A 19968-nucleotide genomic window follows, 5' to 3' on the forward strand; every position below is an offset into this window, starting at 1 on the left:
TTCCTCGGCTTTTTTTTCCCCCTATTTTTGTATCTTAACATTTTTTTAATTTAATTTTTAAAATTTTTATTTATTTATTCATTTTAGAGAGGAGAGAGAGAGAGACAGGGAGAGACAGAGAGGAGGAGCTGGAAGCATCAACTCCCATATGTGCCTTGACCAGGCAAGCCCAGGGTTTCGAACCGGCGACCTCAGCATTCCAGGTCGACGTTTTATCCACTGTGCCACCATAGGTCAGACCTCTTAACATTTTTTTAAAAAATAGGCCATTCATTTTGTGAAGTTCCCTTAGTCTGATTATGTCTGATGTTTCTTCATGATTAAGATCAGGTCGTGATTATTGATTATGTCTGATGTTTCTTCATGATTAGGATCAGGTCGTGCATTTTTTTTTTTTTTTTTTTTGGTGACAGAGACAGAGAGAGACAGAGAGAGGGACAGATAGGGACAGACAGGAAGGGATAGAGATTAGAAGCATCAATTCTTTGTTGTGACTTTTTAGTTTTTCATTGATTGCTTTCTCATATGTGCCTTGACCAGGGGGCTACAGCAGAGCATGTGACCCCTTGCTCAAGCCAGTGACCTTGGACTCAAGACAGTAACATTGGGCTTCAAGCCAGCAACCTTTGGGCTCAAGACAGTGACCATGATCCCACACTCAAGCCAGTGACCCCACGCTCAAGTTGGGGAGCCCGCGCTCAAACCAGCAACCTTGGGCTTCAGTCCAGTGACCTTGGGCTCAAGCCAGCGACCATGAGGTCATGTCTATGATCTCATGCTCAAGCCAGCGACCCTGTGCTCAACCTGGTGAGCCCACACTCAAACCAGATGAGCCCATGTTCAAGCTGGTGAGCCAGTGCTCAAGCTGGCGACCTTGGGGTTTGGAACCTGAGTCCTCTGTGTCCCAGTCTGATACTCTATTCACTGCGCCACCGCCTGGTCAGGCCAGGTTGTGCATTTTTGGCAAGAAGACCACAGAAAAGATGTTGAGTCCTTCTTAGAACATCATCTCAGGAGACACATAATGGCGGTTTGACTGGAGATCCTGCCAGTTAGACAGCAACCGAATGCTCTTTAGCTTTGCTTTTCCCACTTGGCAGGCATTCTTGCATTGCACTATGATTTTCTTGTTTGCACGACCATGTTAATATGAAGTCTCTCAATTGTTTTTGATTAATTGAAAATAGCCAAAGTGCAATAGCCTGGTGTTTTTTAAGGAAGCAAGTTTAAAATAACATGTGTTCATTTTCACTTATGGAGTTGTAATGGTAATACGTATACTCAGCTTGAAGCAAAATCTACTATCTATTTCATACAGAAATGAGAAAACTACATTTTTGGAAATAATTTGGAAAAACACAATTTAAGATAATTAATGGACAAATTTCTGATGCAGTGAACATATTCCTATTATTTGATTATTTTTAAGTGATACATAAAGCAAGCAACATCTCACCTAGCAATTAGAAGCATTCTCCCAAATGAACGTGTGTTTAAAATATCAATATTAATATATCCTTAAAGTGCAAGCCCCTTGTGATTAAAATGATGATATGCCCGGCAATGTACTATAAAACTAGAAGAACCCTATGGCTTAGTGGGGAGGCCTGAATTACCATCTGCGGTGTGGATCTGAACAGTAACTGCTACATAATGATTTTAGGCAGATTCTCAGAGACTGGAAGAGGGGAGTCATGGGACTGCTTGTGCCAAGAGGAGGAAGCTGAAAACCGAGCCAAAGAAGAGTTTAAAATAAGAGCTGTGTCAACATGCATAAATTCAGTTGCTTTGAAGATGCTGCAGTGGGATCCAGGAACAGGAGAAAAAATATTTATTGTTTTGCCTTCCCAAGCCAAGTGTAATCTCTCTTTTTCTTCTGCTCTTTCCTTAAAACAACAATTGTCTGCATGTAGAATGAGTGTGTTTTAAATGAACCATTCAGCGCTTTTTTTTCTGCTTTCCTTTCCCGTACTGAGTAGCACTGTAATAGATTAGAAATTCTCCTGACTTTGGAGTCAGACTGACCCATGCTCCAAGCCTTACTCGGTCATGGACTGGCGTGTGGCCTTGAGCAGGTCACTTGGCCTCAGTCTCTATGTTTTTAAACAGGGAATAAATTTTGCTGGGTTGGGAGGATTAGAAATGGCATATATAAAGAACTCACAGGACTTTATAAATATGGTGGCCCATAGTGGACATTCCCTAATGGAAGTAGGACATAAGGACAATGTAGTTTAAAGAAAAGAGTCCTAGCCTGGGGGCTGGGGCATCAGGCCCTGGTTGCTGAGCCTTCATTTCACCAACAAGTACCTGACCTTGGGATGCTCCCTCAGACTTTCTGGATTTCAGTTCCATTAAGGAAGGAGTGTTGGATGGAGACAAACACAGGTCAAGTTCAAGGGGCACTAGCATGTGCTGCCACTAATGTGATGTGGAAAGTTCTTCACTGGGCAGCCAGCCGCTGTGCTGTGGGTATGCAGGGGAACAAGTGAACGAGCGAGCAGCTCTGCCTGGGCCAAGGGCGGCACTGACCTGGGCCTCGAATGCACATGTGCAGACCTTTCCTCTGGAGAAAGAGGCGAGGACAGAGACCCAAGGGTCCGGCAGGTGAAAGGCATGATGCTGCCACACAGTGCGAAGTGGTGGCTCCCATCGAGCCCCACGGCCATCAGGTTCGTGACTACCTCTGGTGGACCCTCTGTGGGATTTGGGCATCTTTTAGCTCTATGGTATGGAAATGGCAACTGAAATGGGAGTTGTCCTCTAAATCCCCAGGGACACATCATCTGGACTGGGGCAAAGGACACTACCAATTAAGCATCGGTCTTAACTCAGCAATAAAAACTAATTCTTCCATGTGGGTTTCTCCATGCCAGGCACTGTTCTCAGTGCTATACTTCTGTTAAATTATTTAAGCCTCATGACAATTGTGTGAACGAGGTTATGCTACGTCCTTCACAGATGAAGAAACCTAGAAAGATTAGATCATTTGCCAAACTTTAACTGCAAACAAATGGAATAATCACGATCAGGATCCAGGCTGGCCAACAAAACCCAGATCCTAATCATTCTGGGAACTGCCTCTCTAGAGATTGCGGAAGAAAGGAGTCACTCTTATGAAAAATATGTATTTAGCATGAACAGTTGAGAAGTTAGTCACATCCTCAAGTATTAGATGTAGTAAAGGTTACATTCAGACAAGAAGCCAGGGCATTACTTTTTGGACCCAAACATTCTCTATTATTTGCTTTGGTAACAGTTTGGAGTGTGTCATTACTTGGGGCGTTTAGGTAATGCATTGCAACAATGAACCCTCCCTCCCCCATAATGCACCATTCTTTGCTAGAAATGAGAGGAACAAAGGAAGTGGAGTGGGCTGGACAGCATTTCACGTGGAGAAATGAGGGTTTTGTAAAGCATCTCAAGTGGATTTCTTCTTAAGAAAGGCTGGCCTGCTGTGTCTTCTTGGGGCTGAGTGGCAGGGCCTCAAACTTCCAATCTTTCCTCTAAGGCAGCTTTCTCAAACTGGCGGAACCCTCTGGGGGAGTGTGGACACACCAAGGGCACTGGGAGTCTGCGCGGTGAGGGGAGTGAGTGTCTGTAGGGTAACCGACCTATCATCCTTTTGTGTTCTACGTGCTAGTTCTAAAAGGGCCAGCGGGGACACAAGTGAGGATTATGACTGGCATTCGAGGTGCTGGCTTGAAATGTCTTGAGGAAAGCCTTTTTTTGTCGTTTACTTTTCTTAAATAATCCTTCAGAAAGTTCTACCAATGAACTCTTAAAGACCATGGGAATGGGCTGCCTGGCACCCTGGGGATCAGGAACAGGAGTCAGAGGATGGGGAACAGAGAGGGAAGTCAGAGAGGTTAGCTGTCACCCCCTCTCCCTTCCGCAACACCTGACCTCAGAGAACTTGGTCTCGGCCTGGGGTCCTTTGGGGTGCCCAGCATGCTCTTCTATTCCTCCATTCATTTCCAGACACATATTGAGAGCCTACAGTGTGCCAGGCACGGGGAGGGGAGGGCGCTGCTGAAAAGTCAGGACTCTGGAAGGAGCTAGAGTAAGCTGTGCCTTAGTAATCATGTCAGCACTCGCATCATTGTAGCCGCCTCTCATTTATCAGCTGTGTATCGTGTGTCTGATACTGCCCGCCGTGCTTATCGTGGAGTTATTCATGTAAGCCTCAAAGCAGCTCTGTGAGGCGGGTACTATTATTAGCTTCATTTTACAGAGGGGGGAAGGAGACAGAGAGAGGTTGATAGAGGTTGATGAATGTGTCCACTGTCACTGCAGCCAAGCCAGTAACCCCTTGCTCAAGCCAGTGACCTTGGGCTCAAGCCAGCAATCTTGGGCTTCAAGCCAGCAACATTTGGGCTCAAGCCAGAGACCATGGGGTTATGTCTGTGATCCTGTGCTCAAGCTGGTGAGCCTGCACTCAAGCTGGTGACCTTAGGGTTTCAAACCTGGGTCCTCAGCGTTCCGGGTTGATGCTGAATCCACTGCGCCATCACTGGTCAGGCCGAGGTCAGAACTTCATTCCTTTATATGGCTGAATACTATTCTGCTTACCCACTAATCTATTGATGGACATTTGGTCGTTTCTACCTTTTTTAAAAAGATAAATATATAGCCTGACCTGTGGTGGCGCAGTGGATAAAGCGTCAACCTGGAAACACTGAGGTTGCCGGTTCAAAACCCTGGCTTGCCCGGTCAAGGCACATATGGGAATTGATGCTTCCTGCTCCTCCCCCTTCTCTCTCTCTCTCTCTCTCTCTCTCTCTCTCTCTCTCTCCCTCTCTCCCCCCCCAAATAAATAAATATAATCAATAAAATATTTAAAAAAAGATAAATATATATTTTATTTTTTTAAACTTTATTTTTTTAAGATTTTATTTATTCATTGAGGGGCGGGAAGAGAGAGAAGGAGACGGTCACTTGTCCTGTATTCCCTGACTGGGAATCGAACCCAGGACTTCCACACACGGAGCTGACACTCTACCACGTTTCTGCCTTTTGATGATTGTATATAGTGTTGCTATAAACACTCGTGTACAAGTTTTTTTGTGAACAATCATTTTCCATTCTCTTGGGTATATGCCCTAGTGGAATTGCTGGATCATATGGTAACTCCATTTAACATTTTGAGGAACCTATATACTGTTTTTCATAGTGGCTGCACCAATTTATGTCCCCACCAGCAATGTACACAGGGTACCAATTTCTCCACGTCCTTGCCAACACTTGCTATTTCCTTGTTTTAACAATTTACTCATATTAGAGGCATTCACATGGGCGTGTAGTTGTGTCTATCACGGTTCACACTGCTTGTTGATTTGGCACTGGTACGCTTGGCTTTACGTTGGCATCTCCTGGCTTTTTATTTTTTTTTTATTGTTAACAAGTCCGATGCCCAGGCTGGGCCTTGTGGGCTGGGGCTCAGGCAGGCGGAGGTTCGAAAGCTCCCCAGGTGATCCAGTGTGCAGCTAAGTTGAGAAGCCTAGTGTCAAAGATCGCAGACACCTCTTTGTTATTCACTCTTCTTAATCAGATATTTAATGGTGCTTAACTAGTTGAATGAGGCCCACATTCATCTGCAAAATGGCCGGGGAGTCATGCAGATTTCTGTCAGCCATTCTAACCCTAGTAACTAAGGCCAGGGTTTTTTTTTTTCAGAAAGGAATTGATTTCATCACAGCTGCACACAGCAGGCAGAAGGGTGGAATGTCTCCGGGGCTCCCAAGCAGACTGGTGAAAAAGCAAGAAGCAAAACAGTGAATCAAAAGGTGACTGGCTTTGATGGCAGGGCAGCTGCTAAGGGCTGCCAGCTCCCTATCTCTCTTCCCAGGGACGGTTGGGGACAGCAGCACAGTGACTGGCCTCTGGGTTCTGGCAGCCTGGGGAGGTGTCCCTTTAGTGCCCCACTGCCACCACCACCTTCTCCTCTTTAATGGAGGGCCCCTTTCCATCTGGGCTTCCTTCTTCCATTGGTACTTACCTTTGCTAACTGGGCAGAACAGTGTGGCTCTCCCTCAGTTTACAAAAACTCTGTTGCAGATGTTCAAGTTGGCCTGACTTTTAATAAGCAGGTGGGTCCATGTGAATGTAAGTTTTGGATAAGAGCAATACCTGGCACTAAATAGCACTTTTGCTAATAGGGTCACCTATGGTTTTTCACCTTAAGTGTTGACTTCATCTTATTGTCACTATTGTCACTGCCCTCTAGTACACACTCCAGGAACACACCTGGACTGAAAGAGCAGGTTTTCTTCGTGCAGCAAGGGAGATCCCGCACCGTGGGGCACCGTCAGGTCCTTCTGACACCCTCTTGCATGACACCATGGGGCATCATGCAAGAGGGTGTCAGGAAGGACCATATATAGGGTTGGGCCCAGGTCAGGTGCTCTGGGGAGTGTTTAAGGAAGCCAAGTGTTACTCTGGAATGGGGGCAGGGGCAGTTCCGTGATCGGGTGTCTTAATAAACGTCCTCTGGAAGCAGGGTAGAGTAGACGAGGCTGTGGTGGGTAAAGAAGCAGCAGTCACTGCTTAGCCAGGATTGGGGATGTTTGGTGAATTTGTGGTTTGGACAAGGTTCACACATTCTGACATGATTATGGAGTGGCCCTGTTTCATTTTGTACCATCCTGGTCACAGAATGGGCTTATCTGATGGTGATGTTCTGGAGACTTGCTTATGTTCAACAGCAAAGTGCTTGGCTTGCTCTGGGACAGGAGGTGCTGCTTTTTTTCTTATTTTTCTTTCTTTTTATTTTTGTCTCAGGCCTCCCTTTTGGCCAAGAGCGGAGGAGTTTGGTCCAGAGACCATTAATCCATGATGTGCACATTTTTGCAATAGCCAAGCTTTCATTAATTAGGAGGTTGCATCTAGAATGCAGACTGTAGCAGGGTAAGTCTTGCCTGCTTTTCTTTGTTGTTGCAGGATTCTGGCAATTTCCAGAAACTGTAACATAAGCAATTCCCACAAAGAAAGGAATTATTCATCTTATAACAATCCTTGAAGCCAGGGGCCTCTATTATAAAACCTAGGCAATGAAACGTGCTCCAGAATCCAAATAGGTACTCCTAGCTCAGTGGGGGATTTAAAGAGGCGTCAAGCCCTTGATTACTGTCCATATCCTATCTTTAACAATCTTGCCAGGACTGTGTCATAGGTAGGTGACACATGCAATAAGAACATATTTACAATAACTTCTAAAGGTACCGCAACAATGTTGGTTCATATGGAGGCCCATGTATCTCTGGGCTTCTGCACATCATGAAGCATTTTTGTTAAACTCCACCTTTGTTATGGCTGGCTGTCTGATTAGTTCACGGCAAAGCAGCTCAAGGCTTTTCATCTCCCTTTGTTTTGCACCTTGCAGAAGCAAGGTGAGGCCCTAGCCTCAGCCTCTGCCTCCTGCACAGCAGGATACAAGTTGCTGAGCAGGACTGGTTACATAATTGACAGGCCCAACGCAAAACAAAGACACAGGGCTCCTGGTTCAAAAGTTAGTAAGTATAGCAAGACACCGAGAGCAGAGCGTTAAAACAACTGCAGGCTCTTCTGCGCCCTTGACATCGTGCCGCTGCACAGGTTACGGCCCACAGGTTCACCCTGCCGCGGAGAGACACACACAAGACCTGCGGCGCCTCACTGCGCCTGCAATGTGGCGGAGGAGGACGACAACCGGCGGGCCCAGTGACCTAACTCCGGGGGAATGGCGAGAGCTGGAGAACATCCCGGGAAGAAAGCAGGAGTTACAGTCCGAAGTATAGAGACTGGAAACCGAGAGGGCACAGCTAGCAGACGCATTGAGACCCTGGCAAGCAGGGCAGGAAGGAAAACGTGCAGAGCAGGCAACAGGTGGCCGTGCGTAGGAAGAAATGAATGCAGGCGTTGAAAAGGGGATCCAGTTCTTCACAGGGCCGTGTGTTGAAGAACACCTGTGAAGACATTGGGCAGCTCTTGTAGTAAGGTGAAGGACTCAGTAAAACAGCACTAGGGCCTGCTTGTAGAAGAGATGAGCTTACTATCCAGGTTCTGCTGTTTGTGAAGCTATGCGACTTCACTGATCTAAAATGTTTCCAGCCAGTACAGCAATTCACGTGGCGCTGCGGCGCGCCAAGGGAGGCACAAAAGACTGAGGGAAGGATGGAGGCATTTGCCCGGTGATGTTGTCAGTACAGTATCATAAGGGAGGGCTTGAACGCGCAGCCACTGATGGCCTTTCCTTCACCACATTTTGTTGAACACCAGACATACCCCAAAGGCAAAGACAAGCGCAGAGCGGAAAGGCTCACTGCCAGGGAGAGAGGCACCAGCGATGGGGGCGTAGCTCTAGAATCTGCAATTTCCCAGATCAGCATTACCATAACAACGGTATCCCCTCGCTTCTTCCACATCCCCATTTTGCATGAAAATGTAGGTAAACTTAAAGGCCGAAGAGCTGTCTATTCGGTCCTGAAATGCAAAGCTGCCCTTGCTAAAATGAGGATGATAATCATAATTTTAATGGGTTTAACTGTAGCGTTTGAAGAGTTAAGAAAAGGGCGGCAGTGCAGTACTTTTAGACTACAGGGTGGATCGTAGCATTTCATTTTCTTGACTTGGCCGGGAAATAAGGGGGCCTTGGGTGGGGGGCTGGGCTTGGGCGAAGTGCAGGGGGTGGGCCCCCCGGAAGTCGTGCTGCGCTGTTTGAACCTAAGGTGACCTAACGGATGGCGGGAGCGCCCGCCCGATCCTGGGCGCGGGGAGCGGCCATTGGTGACGCACGCCGGGGAGCCGGGCGCCCACGTTTCCACCATTGCCTTCGCGAGGCGTCACCCCCGGCGCTCGCTCTAAGTTCGGGGCTGCGGGCGTCCGCCTTCCTCCCTCCCGGAGGCGGGCCGACCCCGCCCCTGCGCCCCGGGTGGCTCCCGGCGGCCCCTCCCACCTCCTGCCCTCGGCCTCCCCGGCGCGGCGCAGTCCCCGCGGCCGCAGGCTGACCCGCCGAGCGGTCCCCAGTTCCCCGCGGCCGCCTCCCCAGGCATGGCCCAGGGCCTCGCCTCACTATGGCAGCAGCACGGCACAGCACGCTCGACTTCATGCTCGGCGCCAAAGGTGAGGACACGCGGCCGCCACCTGCCCGGCCGCCCCCGCCGCCCGGAGGGCTCGGGCCGCGCGAGGCGCACGCCGCGGCCGAACAATGAGCGCCGCGGGACCATGTGCAGCGGCGGCCGGCGGAGGCCGCGCTCCGGCTCGCGCCGCGCTCGGTCCTGGCCGCAGCGCGGGGCTCAGAGGGGCCGCGCCGGGGCTCCCCTCCCAGCCGAGCCGTCCCCCGGGGCCGCGTCGCCCCCCGGCCCCCAGGCGGGACCCCGATAGGGCGGCGGCGGAGCGAGGCGTGGACGGTGCGGGGCCGCCCGCGTGACCTTTTCCTGTTTCGGGTGGCGGGTAAATCCCCCCCGGGGATGGGGTCTCCCCTAGCGGGAGCTCGGGCTGAAGATGGACCGCACCGCGCTTGTAGGATTTTTAGGCGACTGCGTAGGAGATGGATCCCCTGGAAAGGGACCAGGGACGGGAAAAGGAAACGATTATTATTATTGGAGGGGGGAGGTGAGGTCTGGGCGCGGGAGCCCGAAGTCCCCGAATCGGGGAGGCTCAGAACACAGAGGTGACCAGAGCAGAGGGCTGGGGAAGTCTGTGGGAACGGTAAGGGGGAGGGGTGTTTTGCAGGCTTTTCTCTGGGTGCTTCTAACAGAGGGGGAGGGGGAGGACTGCGGGTCTTGTGTTCTGGTGGCTTTGAAACCTTGGAGAGCTGTAGACTTGAATCTGCGCCTTCCGCGCGTTCCACTTGGAGCATTTCATCCATATCCTGCTTTTTCAATGCTTTCCTTGAATTGGATGGATCAACCATTTTTGTAACCATTAAAACGTTTTTTTCCACTTTCTCTTCCCGTTTGTTGAACTTCTGAGTACTTTGCTTTTTTCTCCCCCAAACTTGAAGGATCTCCGAAGGCACAAGACTTAAAAAAAATATATTGACTGAGGACTGGAGCAAGATCCGGGTCTGTGCCCTGTCCTTCGTGATTGGCTCTGCATGTGTCTTTGGCCTTGTTTCTCAGCCCGAGTCTCATCTTCCCCGTGGTAGAGAGAGAAAAAAAAAAAAAAAAAAAAAGAGGGGGGGGGAGAACAGCGCACTCGAAATAGGGCTTTTAATGTTAAAGGAGTTCCCGTAAAACACTACAGGGTTGTTAAGTAATGCCATTGTATTTGGGTGGTCAGGAAGTGCCTTGGAGAAAACAAAGCATTTTTTAGTTCCCACATTTCTTAGGTGAGGATGGAGGGAGAGGAGACTGCTGGGCAGCATCCGGACATAAAATGGTGATTGGGGCCTGCAGCTGGAGGCTTGTGTGATGGCTTAAGTTTTTTGAATAATTGCCCTGCTAGCTAAAGCTAGTAGTGGTGAGTGGAGGTTCTAGCATGCTCGATTTAGAGGTGAGGGTGAGTGAGGCTTGACGAAGGAGTAGTGGTTCAAGGTCACCTAGCAGCTAAGAGGAGAGTCTAGGAAATGACCCAGGTGGTAAGCACCTGTGAGCACTCACCTGTACTTAGCATGAGTTTCTAGGCTGTAAGGAGGGTAGTCTCTGGATGAGGCCCGGAGATTCTGGCACTTGACTCGGTTTGAATGCCCTGTTTGAAGCCTCAAACGGCTTTCAGCTTCATTCAGCCTCGTAAGTGAAATGATGGCTGCTTCTGTGTTCCGTTGTAGAAGGGGAGGGAGGCCTTCACATAGCTGTATGAAGAAAAAGGGAGAACGTGAACACTTCGGGCCGACACTGGCCAGAGAGGGAGTGAGAACCATGAACGTGCATTTTGGAAGGGAATAGGAAAAATTGGCAGGCTCAGAGTTTGGCAAGGTGTGGGAGTAACATCTCAATAATTTAGTTGTGCAAAGAGAAAGAAAAGTAAAAGAAGATCAAGGAGTATTCCCAACCAATTATCTTAATTCTTAATTCCCAGCCTGTTAATCTTAAAAGTGAGAAAGTTTTGATGGCAAGGTGAAGAACATTCTAGAAAGAAATGATACTAAGAAGGGGGATGTTTGTGCACAAGAGATGTTTTGGGAGTAAGGGAAGTCTGATTCTTATTGTATTCCCATCATCAGTTGATATGGGGGGAGGCATGTTACCCTCCCTTGTCAGTAGGTATCCACGCTTGTAAAATAAGGGGTCTGGTTAGAGTAGCGTCTTGTAAGAGTTCTTTTGGTTTTCATTAAGGGGCACTTGGTGAGAGATCTACCACCTGTGAGGTCTCCAAAAAGCATTTATTTTAATTGATAATAATGAGTCAGAAAACACTATACTTGGCATTAGTATTGGATATGACTCAAGGGTGAGTCAAAGGCCCGTGGAGCCTGGATTCATGTTCTTTTTTCCATTTGTCAGTACTTTTTCCTAATGCTGCAGTTTTGTGATGTGATTTTAATGGAATTAAGCTCAAGACATTCAGTTATGTTACTATGATTCCATATAACTTGGTTACCAATCAATGCAAGCCAGCCACTGGGCCGCTAAAGGCAATTTTAAGTTGGGCCTTGTGGTGCCTGTTTAGTGCTGGCTGATGAGGTAACTCGGGAGATTATAATGTTTGCTACAAAAAATCCTCATTTTTGGTCATCTTGTAACTGAAGTATTGGAATCTGAGGACTCTCGAGCCCGGAACATATTTTGCTATTTCTGTACCTGAGAGGCTAACAAGAATGAACATGTCCCATGTTTGTGTGGTTTCAGCATCTCTGGGCTGGTGGAGGACACGGTTTGTTTCTAGTTGTGTATGCTCCCAGGAAGCCAGCCAGCCAGCGTGCAGGCAGGGCAAGGAGGGGTGAGGTACCTGAGGCCTCAGTTTGCCCTGTTAGAGGAGTCTCTGGCTGGCCAGTTAGTCCTGGAAAGGTCTAGCAATCCCTTTGATGTTTCTTTCTTCCCCTGGGCTGGTAGCATCTTTGAAGGCGCTTTTCCAGGGTCTGTATCCTGGAAACAGTTCCGGGAACATCATAGATGTCTGATAAGTGCTGGTTACGTGGACCCGATTGATGTTAGGGTAAAGGTGGAAAGCTAGTTCAAGTCCACTGGAGGAAAACAAGGCATGCATTTATTTACCTTCAGAATTGAGGGTGGGTCCTGAGGGGGGAAGCCTGGCTGATGCTGTTATGTTTGTCTTTTGGACCACTGTTCTGTACTTTATATAGTAGGGGAGGAAAGTGACTGTGTCATTCAAAGTCATGAATTAGTTTCTTAATAAAAGTCTTGTTTGTAATAAGTTAAGAACAGCCCTGGCCGGATAGCTCAGTTGGTTATACCTTTGTCCAGAAGCACAGAGGCTGCCGGTTTGATCCCCGGCTGGAGCACATGCAGGAGCAGACCAATGGCTCTGTGTCTGTCTGTCCATCTAGTCTGTCTGTCTGTCTCTCTCCGCCTCCCTTCTTCCTTCCCCCCTTTTCTTCCTTCCTCCCTTCCTCCCTCTCTAAAAATCAATAAAATAAACATAAAAATCTTCTTGTGCCTTTGCCTCTCATTAGGGAAGCCTGTGGAGCTCTTTTCGGAATAAGGATTTTAAATGTATAAAGTAACCTAATTATTTAAATGCAGCTTTCAAATTGAAAAATATATATCTGTGGCACAGTAGTACTACATGCTTCTTTAGTAACACATTAAATAACATGAACTAGCAGCGGGCCTACTAACTGCCATGAGTTCAAAGTAGAGTGGAGGAAATCTGTAGAAAAGCTGTGACATGATAAGAGCTGGGGTGTCCTTGGTGACCATGGCCAGGTACAGCTGATGATGTGTGGTTACGGTTACACAAGTGTAGCTGAAGAAAGTACTCAGTTTCAATCAATAAAAATTAGGATGTGTATCTTTCCCATCCAACTTCCCAGACTCCATAAATGGTATCCACTGGTCCCTTGGGAGTCCCTGGACCCCGAGGGTCAGAGACCAGGCTTTAGGGAGCAAACTGAGAAACTGCCATTTCTGTATATTCTTTTTTAGGAAGAGGTTTCCACTCAAGGCCAGAGCTGTAGGCAGATGTCCCTGGTTCTTCAAAGCAACTCTTTGAGAACGTAAAAGCCGATACTTATTAAATGCCTCCTTGTCTAGGCATTGAGGTACACGTTAATGTATGTAATCTTCACAGCAGCCTTTCAGTAGGTCCTGTTATCCCCATTTTAATATGAGTAAATAGGCCTATTGATGTTTTCACCTTATTGGCAGGGTGGGTAGCTGGGACTCAAAGCCATGTCTGTTTGATTCCAAAGCCTTTTGGTCAGTCAACAGCTGCGAAGCTGCAGTTTGAGGCAGTGGTTATCAGCGGTCCTGTCCCCCTCTTCACCCACCCCAGGGGCATTTAGTGGTATCTGGAGACATTTTTGGTTGTCAGAACTAGGAAGATTCTACCATCATCTAGTAGACCAAGGAGGCTGCTAAACATTGTACAGTGTACAGGACACCCCCTCACCCCCAGCACACACACTGACAACCCCAAACATCCAGAATGCTGGAGTACAGAAACTGTGCTGTAAGTTCCTTCTTTTTTTTTAAAGATTTTAGTTTTTTTATTTTGGGGGGGGGGGCAAGGAAGGAGTGGGAAGCTTCAACTCATAGTAGTTGCTTCTTGTATGTGCCTTGACTGGCAAGCCTGGAGTTTCGAACCGGCGACCTCTGCATTCCAGGTGGATGCTTTATCCCCTGTGCCACCACCACAGGCCAGGCGCGGCTTAAATTCTAACTAGGGTGTTGTAGTGAATGAGATACTAGACTATCGGGAAAATTTCCCTTCTTCCTTTTGGAGGTCCCTATTAGGCACAAATTGACAGGCCCGGAGGGAGCATTCCCCTCCAAGGTTTGCAGCCGGGTTGGTTAGGAGCAGATGGCCGCCACTTCCTACCCTACTGAGTCTGTGGTTTCAGGTGACCCTCCCTTATTTCCTGAACCTTCAGCCCATCCGCCAGCCTCCCATTCTCCTGTGTATTTGTTTAGCTGCTTTCTGGTGGAAGCATATTACCTTCTGCTGTTTTAAATAGCTATAACTAGAAGTTAAAACCTCAACAGTCCAATTTTAAGTGCAACAAGTGTTTTTGTTATTCAAGAGTATATTCTCAGCACTGTCGTTATCCCTAGTCCACCATTGTGATAAGCACCACGCCCCTCCTCCCCAGCCACGCCCCTCCTCCAGCCACGCCCCTCCTTCCCACTTCCCAGTGAAGCTGAGGGGGGTGGGGGGCATGACCGGAGGGGGAGAATGTCTGCTGGGGCCTCACTAAGACTGAATCACAGTCCTGGGAGGGGACAGAGTTCCTTGAATTTGCCGTTTTAGCCATATTTCTCCCAGTAATTCTGCTGCTGATTAAGCACGGGAACTACTATAAAAAGATCCTCATTTAAAAACAAAAACCCCTTGTATTAGAAGCCTTTGGGGCACTCCCCCACAACCCCAGGCAGCCAGTCCTGAAGCCCCAGACACCCCCTCAGATTCCATTTTCGAGCCCACTTTTCCCGGTATCCATTTTAGATCCCTCCTGAGCGTCCTCCTTGTCCTCTGGATAAAGTCAAACTCCTTATCAGCATTTACAAGGGCTACCGCTACCCAGTTGTCCGCTCCCTGAACACACTGCGGTCTCCCGTGCCTTGTGCTTCCCGGTAGCCTGGACTCCAAACTGAAGAGCTTTGGGGAAGCATTAAAAAAGAAAACCTCGGTTACTTCTTTAATTTTAATTTTTAATTGAATTTATTGGGGGTGATATTGGTTAGTAAAATTATACAGGGTGCAGGTGCACAGTTCTACAACACATCGTCTGTGTATTGCATTGTGTGTCCCCCCCAGTCCAGTCTCCCTCTGTCACCCTCTGTTCACCCTCTACCCTCCTCCACCCCCACCCCCTCTCCCTCCTGCCATCTCCACACTCGTGTGTGTAAGTTTCTTTTTTCTTTGCTCACTCCCTTCACCTTCTTCGCCCAGCCCCACCACCCCCCTCACTTCTGACAGCTGTCAGTCTCTATCTGTGAGCTCTCTAGGAGTCTGTTTCTATTGTTTGTGAGTTTATTGTGTTCATTAGATTTCACATAGGAGTAAAATCACACGGTACTTGCCTTTCTCTGACTGGCTTATTTCTCTTAGTATAATGCTCTGCAGGTCCATCCATGCTGCCACAAAGGTTAAGATTGCCTTTTAGCTGAGGTACATTTACACAATGGAATACTACTCAGCCATAAAAAGGGGCATTTTAAAAAAATATTTTATTTATTGATTTTTTTTTAGAGAGAGAGGAGTGAGAGAGAGAGATATATATAGAGAGAGAGAGAAGGGGGAGGAGCAGGAAGCATCAACTCCCATATGTGCCTTGACCAGGCAAGCCCAAGGTTTCGAACCGGCGACCTCAGTGTTCCAGGTCGACGCTTTATCCCACTGTGCCACCACAGGTCAGGCCAAAAGGGGCATTTTTGACCTTTAGGTATTCTCTGCTATCTTAATTGTGTTTGAACATGTCACGTGGACTGCTCGGGGGAGGTCCTCATTGGAGGCTGCCTCCCTTTGGCATGCTCTTTGCATTTGTTTAAAAAATTATATTCTCCAACTCTGCATTAGATTCTTCTTTTTTCTTTAAGTGAAAGGAGGAGGAGATAGTGAGACAGACTCCTGCATACACCCCGACCAGAATCCACCCGGCAACCCCCGTCTGTGGCCGATGCTTGAATCAACCGAGCTGTCCTCAGTGCCCGGGGCCGACCCTCACATCACACCACCCGAGACACTGGCTGTGCTGGCTGTGAGAGAGGAAGAGAGAGGGAAGGAGGAGAGGGAAGGGGGGAGAGAAGCAGATGGGCACTTCTGTGTGCCCTGACAGGGGATTGAACCTGGGACATCCGCACACTGGACTGATGCTGTATCCACTGACCCAGCTGACCAGGGCAGTTCTTATTTTTCTTATTTTTAGAACAGATTTTCTGTATTGATTTTAGAGAGGAGAGAAAGAGAAAGGCAGAGGGGAGGGAGAAATAGGAAGCACCAAGTCATAGTTGCTTCTCGTATGTGCCTTGACCGGGCAAGCCCAGGGTTTCGAACCAGAAACCTTAACATTCTGGATTGATGCCCTGTCCACTGTGCCAGGTCAGGTAAGCATGATTCTTTTTAGAGTATAGTTCCAAAGTTATACCCATTTCTTGAAACTTCAGGGGTTGAGCATAGTGAAATTGGTTTGTGCTAGTCCTTACTTAGTAGTTCTCTGTTGGTTGACATGGAGCGGATAACAGCTGCTTAGGGGTTGACTCCATAATGCAGGCAGTAGGGATGACCCCCACCCCTGCTAACAGGGAGAGGTGTTTTTTCAAGTCATCTGAAGCCCTGTATGTGGTGCTTCTGAAGGAGAGGGGTTTTCCAATTCAATGACCAACGTGTAGACTGTTTGTCTTGTGTTGTTGTTTTTTGCAGGGAGGGGGGAGCTGGTTGTGCTTTGCAGTGGAGGAGTTACCAATTTGGACTCTTAAATTAAAAAAAAATTTAATTAATTGTGTTTACATAGATTCTAGGGTCGCCCCAAATGTCCCCCCTCCCCCCTCTTCCCCTCAACATTTCCCTTGCCCCCCTCCCTACAGCGTCCTCCCCCCTTCTCTTCAGATTTATCCCATCCTATCATCCCCTTTCCCTCTGTCCTCTTTTCCTCTGGTCCCTTTGATCCCTCCTCTATCTCAATTCCGTTCCTCAGTTCTCATTATTCCTTGGATTCCTCAAATTTGGACTCTTCTTTGCATCCCTTCATTGTATAATAAGGTGGGCCGTGGTTGAACGGGCACGCACAGGCCTTTGCTACCTTCTTGGGAATCAAACTGCAGTGCTGTGGTCTCTCATTAACTGTGAAAAGTTAGAGTTTCTGGTGTCAGATTTGATACCCGGGTAAGGCGTTAGGCTTTGAGTTGAGACCACTATGGCTGTACTAACTCTTGATAGGTAAGGATTAGTTAGAAAGTTACTAGATTGTAGTGGAGTGCTTGTTTAAAAATGTGTCCAATAAAGCTCTTACTGACTTTAGTTGTTGAAGCCATGGATCTGGCGGGCATTTCAATCCACCATTTCGTTGCAGTTGTAACCCAAGCCTGCTGGTGTGCACTGCGGCTTCAACCACCATTTCATGGCAGTTTAATTACAGACTCAGTTCTTTGGAGAAGCGGGCGAACCTCCTCAATTGAATCTGCAAACCGAGTATGTAAACCATTGCACAAATGCTCTTTTAAACCCTTACAACTAGGCACTTTTCCAGACCCCAGAAAAAACAACTCTGGGGCCCTAAGTTGTGGTGGGCCTGGATTTCATTAAACTTGATACTGTCATCTGTGTTCCGGAAGGAGCCACTGAGCTAGTGCGTACTTGTGATCAGATGGATTTATGTGCTAAGCCGCAAACTCAAAAGGCCCCAATAAGAGCCAGCAGCAGATATCACGTTGTGGATTCCTGAGCTCCTTGCCTCCCTCCAGGTGGTTTCACATGCACCTTAATTTCTCTCTTTGCATGAAGGTGCTAATGATAGCAAAATCCCACACACTGTGATGCTGGGTGGGATGTCCAATAAAATGTTTGGAAGAATGTCAAACGGTACATAGAATACGTAACACTAATTGCAGTGCTCAGAGCTGAGTGCTTTGAAATTGTGCCAGTGGATCAAGAGGCTCGTCTATAAAGAGGTGTGAATTAAACGGAGTGAAATATAAGGCTTGTTCTGCTGGCGAGGAAAGAGGCGGAAGATAACGGGTGGGCACGTGATGTGAAGGTTACTCTACTTGTGTGAAGCTCTCTTTGAGTTAGTAAAGCAGAAGTTTTAAAAAACACTTTTATTTTTAAAATAGTCCATGGGTTTGTGCTGCATAATTCCGTTTTTCTAGAATGGGAATTCCTGAAGTGAGTATCCTGACCAGTTTCCAGAATTTTGTTATATTTTACCAAACTGTGTCTTCCGAAGGACTGCAGATGATAGACGTCAGGCCCGACTGCCAGGCTCGGGGCATTCTGAATTTCTAGACGTAAATGCATCTCATTCTTGGTTCAACACAGAACTCCTCTTCGGAGAGGATTGTTCAGGACCAGGGCCTTGGCTCACGCTTTGGAAAACGGTGATGGTTTAGGTGTTAGAAATCGTTTAACACTGAATTGTTGAACTACTTGAGTGCTGCAGCTGGACTGTGTGGCCCTGTCGGCTTGGGGGTTTGAGGAACAGGGTCGTGTGCATGTTTGTCCAAGTATTTGATGTTCCTAAATGGCGTTAGTCTGGGTTACAGAGAGTGAAATTACCATCAAGTGATTCCCTTTGGTATGAAGTGTGAGAATATAATAGGACTTTTTTTAAATCTTTTTTTTTTTACAGAGACAGAGAGAGGGATAGATAGATAGGACAGACAGACAGACAGGAACGGAGAGAGATGAGAAACATCAATCATCAGTTTTTCGTTGCGACACCTTAGTTGTTCATTGATTGCTTTCTCATATGTGCCTTGACCGAGGGCCTTCAGCAGACCGAGTAACCCCTTGCTCAAGCTAGCGACCTTGGGTCCAAGCTGGTGAAGCTTTGCTCAAACCAGATGAGCCCACGCTCAAGCTGGCGACTTCGGGGTCTCGAGCCTGGGTCCTCAGCATCCCAGTCCTATGCTCTATCCATTGCGTCACCACCTGGTCAGGCAGGACTTTTTTTTTTAAAGCATTTTTTTAGTGTGCACGAGAGAGAGAGAGAGAGAGAGAGAGAGAGAGAGAGAGAGAGAAACAGGGACACACAGAGACAGACAGGAAGGGAGAGAGATGAGAAGCATCAATTCTTTGTTGCGGCTCCTTAGTTGTTCATTAATTGATTTCTCATATGTGCCTTGATGGGGGGGGGGGGGCTGGGGCTACAACAGACCAAGTGACTCCTTGCCCAAGCCAGCGACCTTGGGGTCAAGTCTATGATCCTATGTTCAAGCCAGATGAGCGAGCCCATACTAAAGCCGGTGACATCAGGGTTACAAACCTGGGTCCCCAGAGTCCCAGGTCAATGCTGTATCCCCTGTACCACCACCTGGTCAGGCTTTAAAAAAGCATCTTGTGAATTTTAAATTGTTAATGGATTTCCTTTCTGTTTTTTTTTTCATTGAGTAAAGATCTGTCAGTTTACTTAAAGAAACTGTAGAAGCTGTTCAAGTAATGGATTATGCATTTATTTTTTTACTTTTTTTTTTTCTATTTTTCTGAAGCTGGAAATTGGGAGGCAGTCAGACAGACTCCCGCATGCGCCCGACCAGGATCCACCCGGCATGCCCACCAGGGGGCGATGCTCTGCCCATCCGGGGAGTCGCTCTGTTGAGACCAGAGCCACTCTTGCGCCTGGGGCAGAGGCCAAGGAGCCATCCCCAGTGCCCGGGCCATCTTTGCTCCAATGGAGCCTGGGTTGGCTGTGGGAGGGGAAGAGAGAGACAGAGAGGAAGGAAAGTGGGAGGGGTGGAGAAGCAGATGGGCGCCTCTCCTGTGTGCCCTGGCCGGGAATCGAACCCGGGACTTCTGCACGCCAGGCCGACGCTCTACCACTGAGCCAACCGGCCAGGGCCTTTACATGTATTTTTTTCCTTAAAAGCTCTTTGCTCATTTTAGACTACATATGGGGTATAGGGAAATGCAAAGCAACGGGGAACCCAGATCTATATAACCCTATCACCACTGTAGATGTTTTGGTGTATGGAACCAATGGCTTATTCTTGTCGCATATGTAACTAAGGAAGGCAACACAAGGTGTTCATTAAAAGCACTAGATTTTGGGCCCTGGCCGGTTGGCTCAGCGGTAGAGCGTCGGCCTGGCGTGCGGGGGACCTGGGTTCGATTCCCGGCCAGGGCACATAGGAGAGGCGCCCATTTGCTTCTCCAACCCCCCCCTCCTTCCTCTCTGTCTCTCTCTTCCCCTCCTGCAGCTGAGGCTCCATTGGA

At 48.0% G+C, this 19968-nt stretch overlaps 1 protein-coding gene across 1 annotated transcript in view; it reads left to right on the forward strand.

The window, feature by feature from the left end:
* The first annotated feature begins 8815 nt into the window (after positions 1-8815).
* SMS (spermine synthase) overlaps positions 8816-19968 on the forward strand; it is a 55678-nt gene continuing 44525 nt past the window's right edge. Inside the window, exon 1 of the mRNA XM_066357201.1 lies at positions 8816-9099. Coding sequence (XP_066213298.1) covers positions 9051-9099 — 49 coding nt within the window. The 5' untranslated portion in view covers positions 8816-9050. The remainder of the gene's footprint in view (positions 9100-19968) is intronic.

Source organism: Saccopteryx leptura, chromosome X, assembly GCF_036850995.1.
Source record: "Saccopteryx leptura isolate mSacLep1 chromosome X, mSacLep1_pri_phased_curated, whole genome shotgun sequence".
Taxonomy (NCBI): domain Eukaryota; kingdom Metazoa; phylum Chordata; class Mammalia; order Chiroptera; family Emballonuridae; genus Saccopteryx; species Saccopteryx leptura.